At 40.9% G+C, this 10,981-nt stretch overlaps 1 protein-coding gene across 1 annotated transcript; it reads left to right on the forward strand.

The window, feature by feature from the left end:
* Window positions 1-3,522: 3,522 nt before the first annotated feature.
* Window positions 3,523-10,608, forward strand: LOC101160215 (uncharacterized). Its single transcript, XM_023959560.2, has 5 exons — window positions 3,523-3,648; window positions 5,955-6,117; window positions 6,186-6,389; window positions 6,469-6,616; window positions 10,311-10,608. The coding sequence occupies exons 2-5, from the start codon at window positions 6,009-6,011 to the stop codon at window positions 10,414-10,416; spliced, it is 567 nt and encodes a 188-aa protein (XP_023815328.2). The 5' UTR covers window positions 3,523-3,648; window positions 5,955-6,008; the 3' UTR covers window positions 10,417-10,608.
* Window positions 10,609-10,981: the final 373 nt, after the last annotated feature.

Consider the following 10,981-nt stretch of genomic DNA (forward strand, 5'->3'; position numbering starts at 1 on the left):
TTTTCATCCACTTTGGGAGCCAAATCCTTAAATGACTGTAAAAGGCATCAGCAGCCTGAGATGAGTAAGAAGAAGAGTACAACCTACTGTAAAACTAGAACATTTCTCTATTCATTTCTTCCATATTTGTACTTTCTCTGTCAACTAGTAATCTGTTATTAGCATTTTTCTCTTGCCTTGTTTTTTCCAGTCTACAAAAGGAAACTGAGCTGTTCAATCCATTTAGCCCCTGGACCCAATACGTGCACCTTTGACTTTAGAGATGTACATGTTATCCAGTGAGGTTGGCAGGAGTGTAAATCTCTGTTTCTCACTTTCCCTTAAAACAAGATTTGCATCAAATAGAATTAATTTCTCTGATAACTTCCATTTCTTTTTGTTTACTATCTCTGCTCAATCTTTTTTTTTTTTTTTAACTTGTCCTGTCCAACAGCTGGGCAGACAGATGAGAGCTGACGGCCTCTTGTGTTGGACATATTTTACTTTAACAACAGGGGTTATTAATCTTTAGACAAACCAAAGGTATGTCTGAAAAAAACCCTTCTGTAATTGAGGCCAAACTTTATTAATTTCAATGATGTTTGAAAATCCTTAGTGTTGGACCGGACAGAAAAGGAAAGAAGGGAAGAAGAGAGAGGGATGTTAGAGGGCTGGGGGGGGGGGGGGGGTAAGAGGGTGATAATAGGAGGGGGGGAAGACCATGAAGCAGCATAAAGCAACAAGTTTACTGGTTGTTTATCATTACGGTAAGGTTCAAATGTAGTTCAAAAAGGGCGGGGCCTGTCCACACACACACTCAAATGTTATCTACACATCTGCTGGCTGAAAAAAATGTCCACATGTCAACATGTACAAAAAACCGATAGTGTTCACACACGCATACTTATGCCTTTAAACCAACTAGTGTGAAATATTTCAGTCATTCAATCATGCAAACTATTAGTGCAAAGGTGAGCTAACACCTGTGCTCAGGTGAGTGTTTATGTTTTTCTAAAATGGATGGTGGAATGTGAAAAGAAGGAAGGAGAGTGCCCAGCCACCCCCACACCCAGACCCATGCCGCAGCAGCAGCGGCAGCTGGAATCCCCCACACGGCAGCAGGCAGGGAATAACCGCCCCCCGGGCGACCCAGCCCACCACCCAGGCCAGGGCCAGCAGGACCGCCGCGAGGCCCCCAGAGCCCGGTCTGCTTTACTGAAGTCCTTTGCAGGTCTGACAGTTCTCAGTGATTTTCCAGAAAGCATCTCTATGGCACCTCATAACGAACTTCCAGATGACCTTCTCGGCTGTTCTTGTCATCTTTTTCTTTCAGACCATGGGATTTTCAAGTTCCAGCTTCATTTATGTCTTTCCAGTTAGGCAGCTTTTTCCCTCAGTTCTTGGTTCTCCTTCACTATCTGTGGTATCTCTCTTTCCGTTGTTGCAGTCTTTTTCTCAGCCCCATTATCTTAACCAACCAGGAAATGTTTGCCACCATTATAGAGTTTTCACGCAGCTGACTTTCAGTTTCAGCCAAAGTAACCTCTTCTGACCTGGATTTAGACTCCTGTCTCACCTTCACCATCAAAGGTGGTCCAGTAGATTTTGTGGTAGTTGGTGGTAGTTTCCTTTTCATGTTGGAAGTGACTTCCATCTGAGTATAGTCATGCTTGCACATGGTCTACAGCTGGGATGTAGCTTGCTTCAGACCAGTTTTCTTTAACAGCATTAGAGTAAAATGGCAAACTTACAAAGCTGTTTTCCTCAAAGCAAAAATTCAGTCAAAGCGCAACTGTTTTTCAGTAAGGCCGTTTAGTGTCAGTTTTAAAATTCTACCATTTGCAGCAGAAAACAGAGCAAAAGGTGAGAGCTTAGTGAAAACCTATATAAACACAGGCTGCAGTTACGTGTGCAAATTATCTTTGATCGGATCAAAGATCTGATTCGAATTGAACTGTGTACATGCGCCAAGAAAGACTTTATTGCGGATGCACCTAAATCCATGCGGGCAATGCCATAAAGCGCATCTTGGCTGCACGTAGAAATGTGAGAATAACTTCAGCCTTTATTTTGTCTAGACATGAATCAAAAGACATATTCACATGACTGTTTACATGGTTTCACAGGACTGTGTGGAGCGGCATTTCTCCATTCATTTTTGCCAGCTCACACACCGTCCCAAAGCCGCTCCTCTGCTTGGGGACACAGTTCTACCTGGGAGACACGGCTCTCCTAAGTCCGGCAACTCGCTCACACAGTGCAGCTGGACCAACTGCGGTCTGAAGCCTCCTCCAGACTGCACACCATAACAAAGCACCCTCCCCTGCCCGCAAACACAAAGCCACAAGTCCGGCTGCTCTGCCCAGAGACATGGTTTGCCCACATGGAGCAGCCGGTTGGCCCTGTTCACGCTCCAAAGCCTTCTCTGGAGCGCCACACCGTCTAGCTATGACGTAAAGGCCAGAGCAGTAGTGACTCACAATTGTAATAAACTGTTTACATGCACCCGATCGGATCAACAATGGGCACAACCCACAGTTGCACTACAATTTTAACTTTGGCATATTTTCCTTGTGCAATATTGTTATGACAGAACTTTTCTTAGTTAATCTAAGAATATAAAGCCTGCTGTTGTGAATTAAATAAAATTTCAGATTTTTGGAAATGTTTTTGTTTTTCTGTGTGTTAGAATTCACATTATAGTTGGTGATGGCACAGTTGTTAGGTAGAAAATTTCGAATTGCCACTTCATGTCATAAACGTTGCTGACCGCTGTTCTATACAGTACAGCTATTTAAAAAATTCCACATTCATTGAGAATGTATGTGTGTATTTGTGTGTGTGTGTGTGTGTGTGTGTGTGGTGCGGTAAAATAAGTTGTTTGATATTGTTTTGAATTATCAAACAAACAAGAGTCTAATTTACATAAATCCATGTCTGTGATAAAAGCAGGCAGACTGCTGGTACTAGATGCAGCAGGTTTATTTACTCAGCTCAAAGTCCACAAAGCTAAGTCAGGATCAGGCAGGCAGGAGTCAATAATGAGCATGAGAGCATAAGAAAAGTAACAGGATCAGGATCCAGGTGAGATTTGGGGCGGGCAAACAGAGTCAGAGGCAAACAAGGTCAGGAAACAGAAGATCAGATCAGGCATAACACTGGGTAATGAAGGCAGAGTGGCACAAACAATACTTCACACTGAGTGAGGCTCAGTACAGTGTTTAAGGATGCTGTAAGTGATTGTACATGAAAGTCAGGTGTGTGGCATCCAGGAAGTGTGCGCTGATGTTGCAAGGAGATGTAGTGTCTACAACTCTTGGGACAGCTGGAGACAGAGTTCTGACTTCCGTCAATGTCTCACTTTACAAAGAAAACTCAGATCCAAATGAAGAAATATCATAAAATTGTTTCAAAATATGAATTTACAGACAACATTAAGGGGATTATAAAGCATTTTAGAAAGTGTTGCGTCACATTGCATCACAACTGCTGTTGAGTTGTACTGTAATCATGACATCTGCAACGTCATCTGCAGACCGGAAATAAAAGTCGTCAAACCAGCACATCCAGTGTAGCTCTGCACCCTCCTCACCGACTCCAGAGCTTGTGTGGATGTTTGATTGGATTGACACCAGTCCGACTCACACAGTTGGACAAGATCTCTTGAAGGTAATAACATTTCTTTCTGTTTTAAAGGTTTGGTTTCAAGAAAAACGTATCAGTTCTTGTGATGAATTGTCAGCATTTTTCTATTTAATTTTTGTAATTGAAGCAGGGTCTTCAAGTAGGTTGTTTGACCTTTTTCAAAGCATTTTCCACTGAGTTAGCAAAGGTTTGGAGTCGCATCATGATGCTAGAAATGTTTGTTCAGTTCAGAAGGTAATCCTCAAAGCCAAAACCACAGAAACCAATCTTCACTTTTAACTAAAACCATAAAGAGGTGGAGCTATGAGCAGATTATGGAATCATCTCCTTTGCTGGATTATAGCAGATGAGATTGAGGCACATGCTTTATTTGTAAAACACCATTTAGTAGTAGTAGTAGTCTTTTTTTATTTTGGACTAGTGAAACAAGTGTAAAATAACAAAATAAGACAAAAACGAGACAAAACTTGCAAAAACAAGAAAAAGACAAGTAAATTATATAAAACAAAACAAAACAAAATTATATAAACACCAGTCCAAAAGGGAGTGAGAAGAAGAAACATCTTATAAACTCTCACCCCCCTTTACCTTAAGCCCTTACTTTCCCATCATCAGAGTCCAGTGCCCTACCCAAGTGTATATGTACATATATACATGTAATTTTCATTTCCAAACAACATACAAATGAATAACAAAACGTATTGTCAAAGTAGGCAGATTTATAAATGCTGACATTCTGTATTTTTTTGTATTTGCACATATTTATCCATGATCATCTTTCTGTATCTATATTTAAATTCTTTTATGTTTGGACATTGCTTCAAGCATTTACTGGCTCTGTTCCACAATTTCACTCCACAAATTGAAACACAGAATCTCTTTTTATTTGTACGTGCTCTATGTATGACAAATTTATCTTTTTCCCCAAAATTGTATTTTTCCTCTTTTGTATTAAATAACCTTTGGATATTTGTGGGTAATAAATTGTTTTTGGCCTTGAATATTATTTGAGCGGTACAATACTCTACTAGATCGTAAAATTTGAGTAATTTTGATTCTATGAATAATTTATTTGTGTGCTCAAGGTAACTGACTTTGTGTATGATTCGTATTGCTCTCTTCTGAAGAATTGAAAGTGAATGTAACGTTGTTTTATAGTTGTTCCCCCAAACTTCTACACAATAAGAAAAATATGGTAAAACTAATGTACAGTATAACATGTGGAGTGATTTGTGGTCCAGAACCAGTTTAGCTTTATTTAAGACAGAAATACTTCTGGATAGTTTGGCTTGTATGTAGCTAATATGTGCTTTCCAGGTAAGTTTGTCATCAATTATGACCCCAAGAAATTTAATTTCATAAATTCTTTCAAGTTTCACCCCATTTATGTGCATGTCAATGTTAATATTTCTACCCTTATGGTAACCAAATAACATCATTTTTGTTTTACTTAAATTTAGTGAAAGCTTATTTACATCAAACCACAGCTTCAGTTTTTCCATCTCCTTCTTAACAATTTCAATGAGTTGCTGCAGATCATCCCCATCACAAAACACATTTGTATCATCAGCAAATAGAACTAGCCGTAATTTGTTAGAAACCTGAAATAAATCATTATATATAAAATAAACAATATTGGTCCCAGAACCGACCCCTGAGGGACACCACAAACAATGTCCAAACATTGGGAACAAGCACCTTCAACCTTTACAAACTGCTTTCTGTTGCTCAAATAGCTTCTGATCCAGTCTAGCACTAACCCCCTAATGCCATACCGTTCCAATTTATAAATTAATATACAGTGGTTAATTGTGTCGAAAGCTTTTTTTAAATCAATAAATACCCCGATTACATGTTTTTTACTATCAATAGCATTTGTTATATTTTCTATTACATTCATCAGGGCCAGTGATGTTGATCGATTTGACCTGAACCCATACTGTCCTTCGTCCAGTATCTTGTGCTTTTCGATCAAAGAGTTTAATCTGGTTATGAACATTTTTTCCAATATCTTTGATAACTGCGGTAACATAGAAACTGGCCTATAGTTTGTGAAGTGATGCTTGTTCCCGGTTTTGTACAATGGTATAACTTTTGCAATTTTTGCAATTTATGGGGCATAAGAGTGTTTGCTGAGAAACCAAAGCATCCTCTGCCTTGTTTTGTCTCCTTTTAGAAAAAAAAATGCAACCAAACCTGCTTTCCTGCCCACGCAAAAGGAAGTTCTAAATTCTTGGGTTTATAAAATACAACCAGGTCTGATGCTTGCTTCTGACCCTGATCTGTGATTTTTTTGTCCCGTCTTACCTATTTTCTTTCAACCTTCAAAGCTGTAGGTTTTCTGAAGATCCTTCGAGTTTACCTTTTCACCAGAACTTGACAAAATGGAGCAGAGCACATCAACCAGCCAACCACAACCGCCCTCTTATCCAGTTTCACAACAGATGTACCCACCATCCCAATCGGCATCATACCAGACAGCTCCTCCCCAAGGTAATAGTACAGAGATGTCATCTGAGCACCTGCACGCTCCATCTCTGAGGTTACCTCTCTTTCAACAGTTCAAACTGCACAATACCAGCAGCCGCAGATTGACCCGCAGATGCAGATGAAGCCTCAACTTCAGCAGCAGGCTCAGCTTCAGCCACAGCCTCAGTTTCAGCAGCAGCCGCAGCCTCAGCTTCAGGCACAGCCTCAGTTTCAGCAGCAGCCTCAGTTTCAGCAGCAGCCTCAACAGCAGCCGCAGCCTCAAGTGGTACAAACCGGTGAGCTACTGCTCCTTTCGAAAGACCATTCGATTTTGGTTGAGGGTGGATGTCACAAATGTCTGTCCTGTGCCTTCAGGGAACCGGATGGTGGTGGTTCAGCCGCATCCCACTGATTGCCCTGGACAGATGCTGTGCCCCCACTGCCAGAACACTGTAGTGACGAAGACCGAGCACAAAGTGGGGATGCAAACCTGGCTCATCTTTGGTGTGCTGGGAATCATCGGGTAAGTAAAACCCTAAAATGGCAGAATATCTGCATCCCTCCAGCATGGAAGCTAAAAGTTAAACAACAAAAGACTTAATCTAAATTCTGACAAGTGTTTTTATCTTTCACTTCTTGACTTAAACAAACAACATGGAAATAATCAACACAGGTTGAAATTAGATACATTCTTTCAATACCTGGTGTCAGCCTCCAAACTGAATTGTTTTTATACTTTACATAAGATGATAGAAACCATCTCATGATAAATATACAAATACAATGTTAAGGAGAAAATCGTTTTTGTTTGTATGCATAAGTATGTGTGTGTGAGCTGTCGTTGTATTGTGTACATGTTGACATGTTGGTGTGTTGTCTGAAGAAGTTTGGAGCCAACACGTATGTTTGTATTGTTTTAATGTGTCTGTGTACAGGCCCTTCCGTTTGGTCCAACAAAAAAATGTATACAAACAACATTAATATAAATAAAAGTTAGCCTCAAATACAAGAGGGGTTTATACAAATACACACCTTGTGTGTCAGAAGATTCATAACTTTGTAGTGTAACAGTAAAATCTGTCCAACACAAGAGGCCTTCAGCTGCTGGACAGGATTGAAAAAAACCTACAGGGAAGACTAAGCAGGCTGGCTGTTTACAGGACTCTACAGTATGTCCAAGCAGATAAATGGAAACTAATGGAGGGGCAAAATTTGGCAAGAGAAGAGATGACTATGCACTTCAGTAGATTATCAAAAGGCCAAGATACAAGAAACTGCAGACTTCCAGAAAGAGTTGAACGAGGTGGAAGAACAGCTGCAAAAACCACAGCAGAGGGATTCAGTAGATGGGCTACAACTGTCAGGTTCCTCCGGTCAAGTCACTTCTGAGCCTGGACCAAAGGAGGAATCACCTCAACTGGGCCAAGAAGAAGGAGCCCTGGACTGGACTCCTATTTTCTGATGAAAGTATGCCTGTCATTTGGGAATCAAGGTCCAAGGGTTTGGAGGAAGACTGGTGAGGAGCAGAACCCAAGCTGTTTAAGATCCATTGGGAATTTCCACAGTCAGTCAGGATTTGGGCTGCCATGTTTAGCGCTGGTGTTGGTAAACTCTGCTTTCTTATAATAATAATAATAATGGATTGGATTTAGCTTTTCAAGACACTCCACATTCATACTTGGTGACAGTAGCTGCCCTGGGGAAGACTGACAGAGGCGTGGCTGCCAGTACACGCCTACGGCCCCTCTGACCATCACGGGACATTCACGTACATTCACACACCAGTGTGGCTCCACTGGTGTGTGAATGTACGTGAATGTCCCGTGATGCTTCAATCCAAAATCACTGCAACAGTCAACCAAAATGTTCTAGGGTACTTCATAATCCCTTCTGTTAAGGATCTGGATGGAGATGCAGATTTCATCTTCCAGCAGGACCTGGGGCCTCATTTATAAAACTTTGCGTAGGATTTGCGTCAGAAGTGGCGTACGGATGAAACATAGGACGTGCGTACGCACAGAAATATTCGGATTTATAAAACCGTGCGCACGCATATCCTACGCATCTTTCCCTTTATAAATCACAACCGATTCTAAATGCAGCGCAGCTTTTGCGGCTACATGACACACCCATAGTTGCCCATAAATAGTCCGTGAAACTCCCACAAATTAATATTCATGGCTTGCTAAATCTTGGCAAACACAGAGAGGAAATCAAAAAAACATAACTTCACTCAATGTGAAGTAGAAGTTATCGTTGGCGAGGTGGAAAAGAGGAGAAAAGTGTTGTTTGGAGGGCACAGTGTGGACATTACTAATGCCAAAAAAGCACGTGAGCGGCAAACGGTGGCAGACGCCATAAATGCTGTAGCCTCACAACCTCGGACCGTGGCCGAAATAAAAAAGAAATGAAAGAAATGATCGGACATCAAAGTCGAGGCAAAAAAACGTCTAGCGCTGCATCGGCAGAGTGTGTCTGCCACGGGGGGGGGGGGGAAGAGACACCGGAGCTGACCCCTCTTGATGAGAGACTGGCGGCTATTATTGGGGAATCCCTATTAAGTCCCCCTCATCGGCGTCCTCCTCCCCCTCCGTCACTCGGTGACTGTGGTGACTGAGACGGAGGGGGACGCCGACGCGCCAGACGCACCGGGTGACACAGGTAAGAGAAATAATTAAAATGAATGCAGTCAATTCACATGTATGCAGGCTACACAATTACAGATTATTAATATAGAACAATTTTATTTTAGTTGCTGGGTGTTCCAGCGGGGCCAATGATTACGATGCTGCAGCTGAGCAGCCGCCTGGACCCAGCGTCTCCACGGCACGCGGCTCTCAACCCTCCAGCAGTGGACGTGTCCTCACCGATGCAGTCCTTGACATGCAGAGGGAAGTCAGTAGTTCAATCACAGAGGTGGCCAAGGAGTTGGGTGAAATCAAGACTGACTGAAATAAACTGCACGATGAGGGAATTCTTAAATAAATAATATTTTCACACCTTTTGTTGTTCTTTACAAGCGACGCATCACTTCCAAACGCTGGCGCACAGCAGCAGCATTTGGCTCAAATGCATGCAATCGGCGCCAGGGGCTAGAGGCACGTTTTTAAGCTGTGCCACATTGTGTAGCACAGCACATGCCAGCACGATTTGGCACACACTGTCACTTTCACGTGTTTCTTCCATCTGCCGACGGTGTCGCCGTTTCTAATTTCACCCGTTTTTGTGCCTACGCCTGGGTCAGAGCTTGCGTGGAGGACCGCACATTTTCCCGTCAAGTTTGCTTTTTATAAATCTCAACTATTGCGTAGAGAATGGCGTACGCCTTCTTTTGTGCGTACGCAACGTTTATAGATGAGGCCCCTGGTCCCTGTTCATACCATTGAAGTATTGAAGATGGACATGTCATTTTGAAAAAAACTAATTTTCAATTATTTGATGTGATTATGTCTGTCTTTTTTTTTTTTTTTTCAAAAACAGAGAAGTAAAGGGGGATTTCTCTACATAATTCTAATATTTGGAAATCCTGTTTTTGTGGGTTGAAACGCGAATTAATGTAATAAATAAAAACTAAACAACTAAGTAGTGGGCCCTGAATCTATATTCTATGAACATTTTTTTTAATGGAATATCGTGGAAATGAATATACTTTTCCATGATATTTGATTTTTTTTTGGCAATGGTCTCTTTTGTGCTTAATTGTCTTTCTGTTTATATTTATTAATGCAATAATACTGTTAAGCCTCAAACAAGCCATGTCCATTTGACAAAGTTATACAAAATCATTAATCATCCATTGTTTTTGTAGCCTCTTTCTTCTGTCCTAAACATGTTTTCCGTCTCTTTTCTTGGTCTTAGTGGTTTTAATGCAGCAAACCTTTAACCTTACTTTGAATAGATTTCGAAAAAAAAACCTAAATTCTTCCACAATTACACAAAGCCACATGTGTTACTGTTATGTAATAGGGAAAGCCGTTTTAATGCCAAAATATTATCTATCTTAAAAAGCGAAAATGACATTTTGTCTAACATTTTTCTATACCTACATTTTCGTCTGACATTATATGTTTGGAAATGCTTGAACTAGCTCTTTTTTATCTGACTTTAAATAAAATTTGGTTAAACCACCACTATATCTTACTTTAAGATATATCTAACCTGCTGCCGAGTTTCCACATTAACATATGCACATATTTACCCCTCTTTTCTTCACACAGATGCTGGCCCTGCTGCCTCATCCCCTTCTGCGTTAATTCCTGCAAAGACGTGCAGCACTCCTGTCCCTCCTGCAACAACGTGCTGCATGTGCACAAACGCATGTGATGACCTGAATGCCTTGCAGTCTAAATCCAACCAGCTTCTCTCTATTTTGTACATTAACCTATTCTTCTCTTTGTCTGATGTGCAATCAAGTTGTGAACCTGAAATGTAAAAATTTGAGAAAATAATCAAAACAGCCTCTTTTCATGTAATGATTGCTCTCCTCCTGTACAGTAAACATCAGCTGCAGTTGAATTTTGAGTCAAACTTATTTGAATTCCTCTCACATAAACCCAAAAGGTATAAGTTGGTCAAAACTAATCTAGTTTTTTGTTTCATGGCAGCACATGTGTGATCAGGTCTGATTAGTCTTTGAACAGAAGAACATTTGGAACGTCCAGGTCAGGGTTAGGTCAAGAGGGGCATCTGATCTAAAGCCAAAGGTAAACCACGTAGGTTCATTTTGGGGTGATCATTGAATAAACAGCAATGATCAGTTTTGTCTTCATGCTGCTGTTTACTGCCTTTTTGAAAACCAAAAAGATGACTTTATTTATTACCATAAATTGTTCAACTTGCCCATTTTGTTTAAATTGTGATCAAATATGTGCACTTAAAAAATTACGAG

The sequence above is a fragment of the Oryzias latipes genome, chromosome 1, assembly GCF_053564925.1.
Source record: "Oryzias latipes strain Hd-rR chromosome 1, Olatipes_Hd-rR_3.1".
Classification (NCBI taxonomy): domain Eukaryota; kingdom Metazoa; phylum Chordata; class Actinopteri; order Beloniformes; family Adrianichthyidae; genus Oryzias; species Oryzias latipes.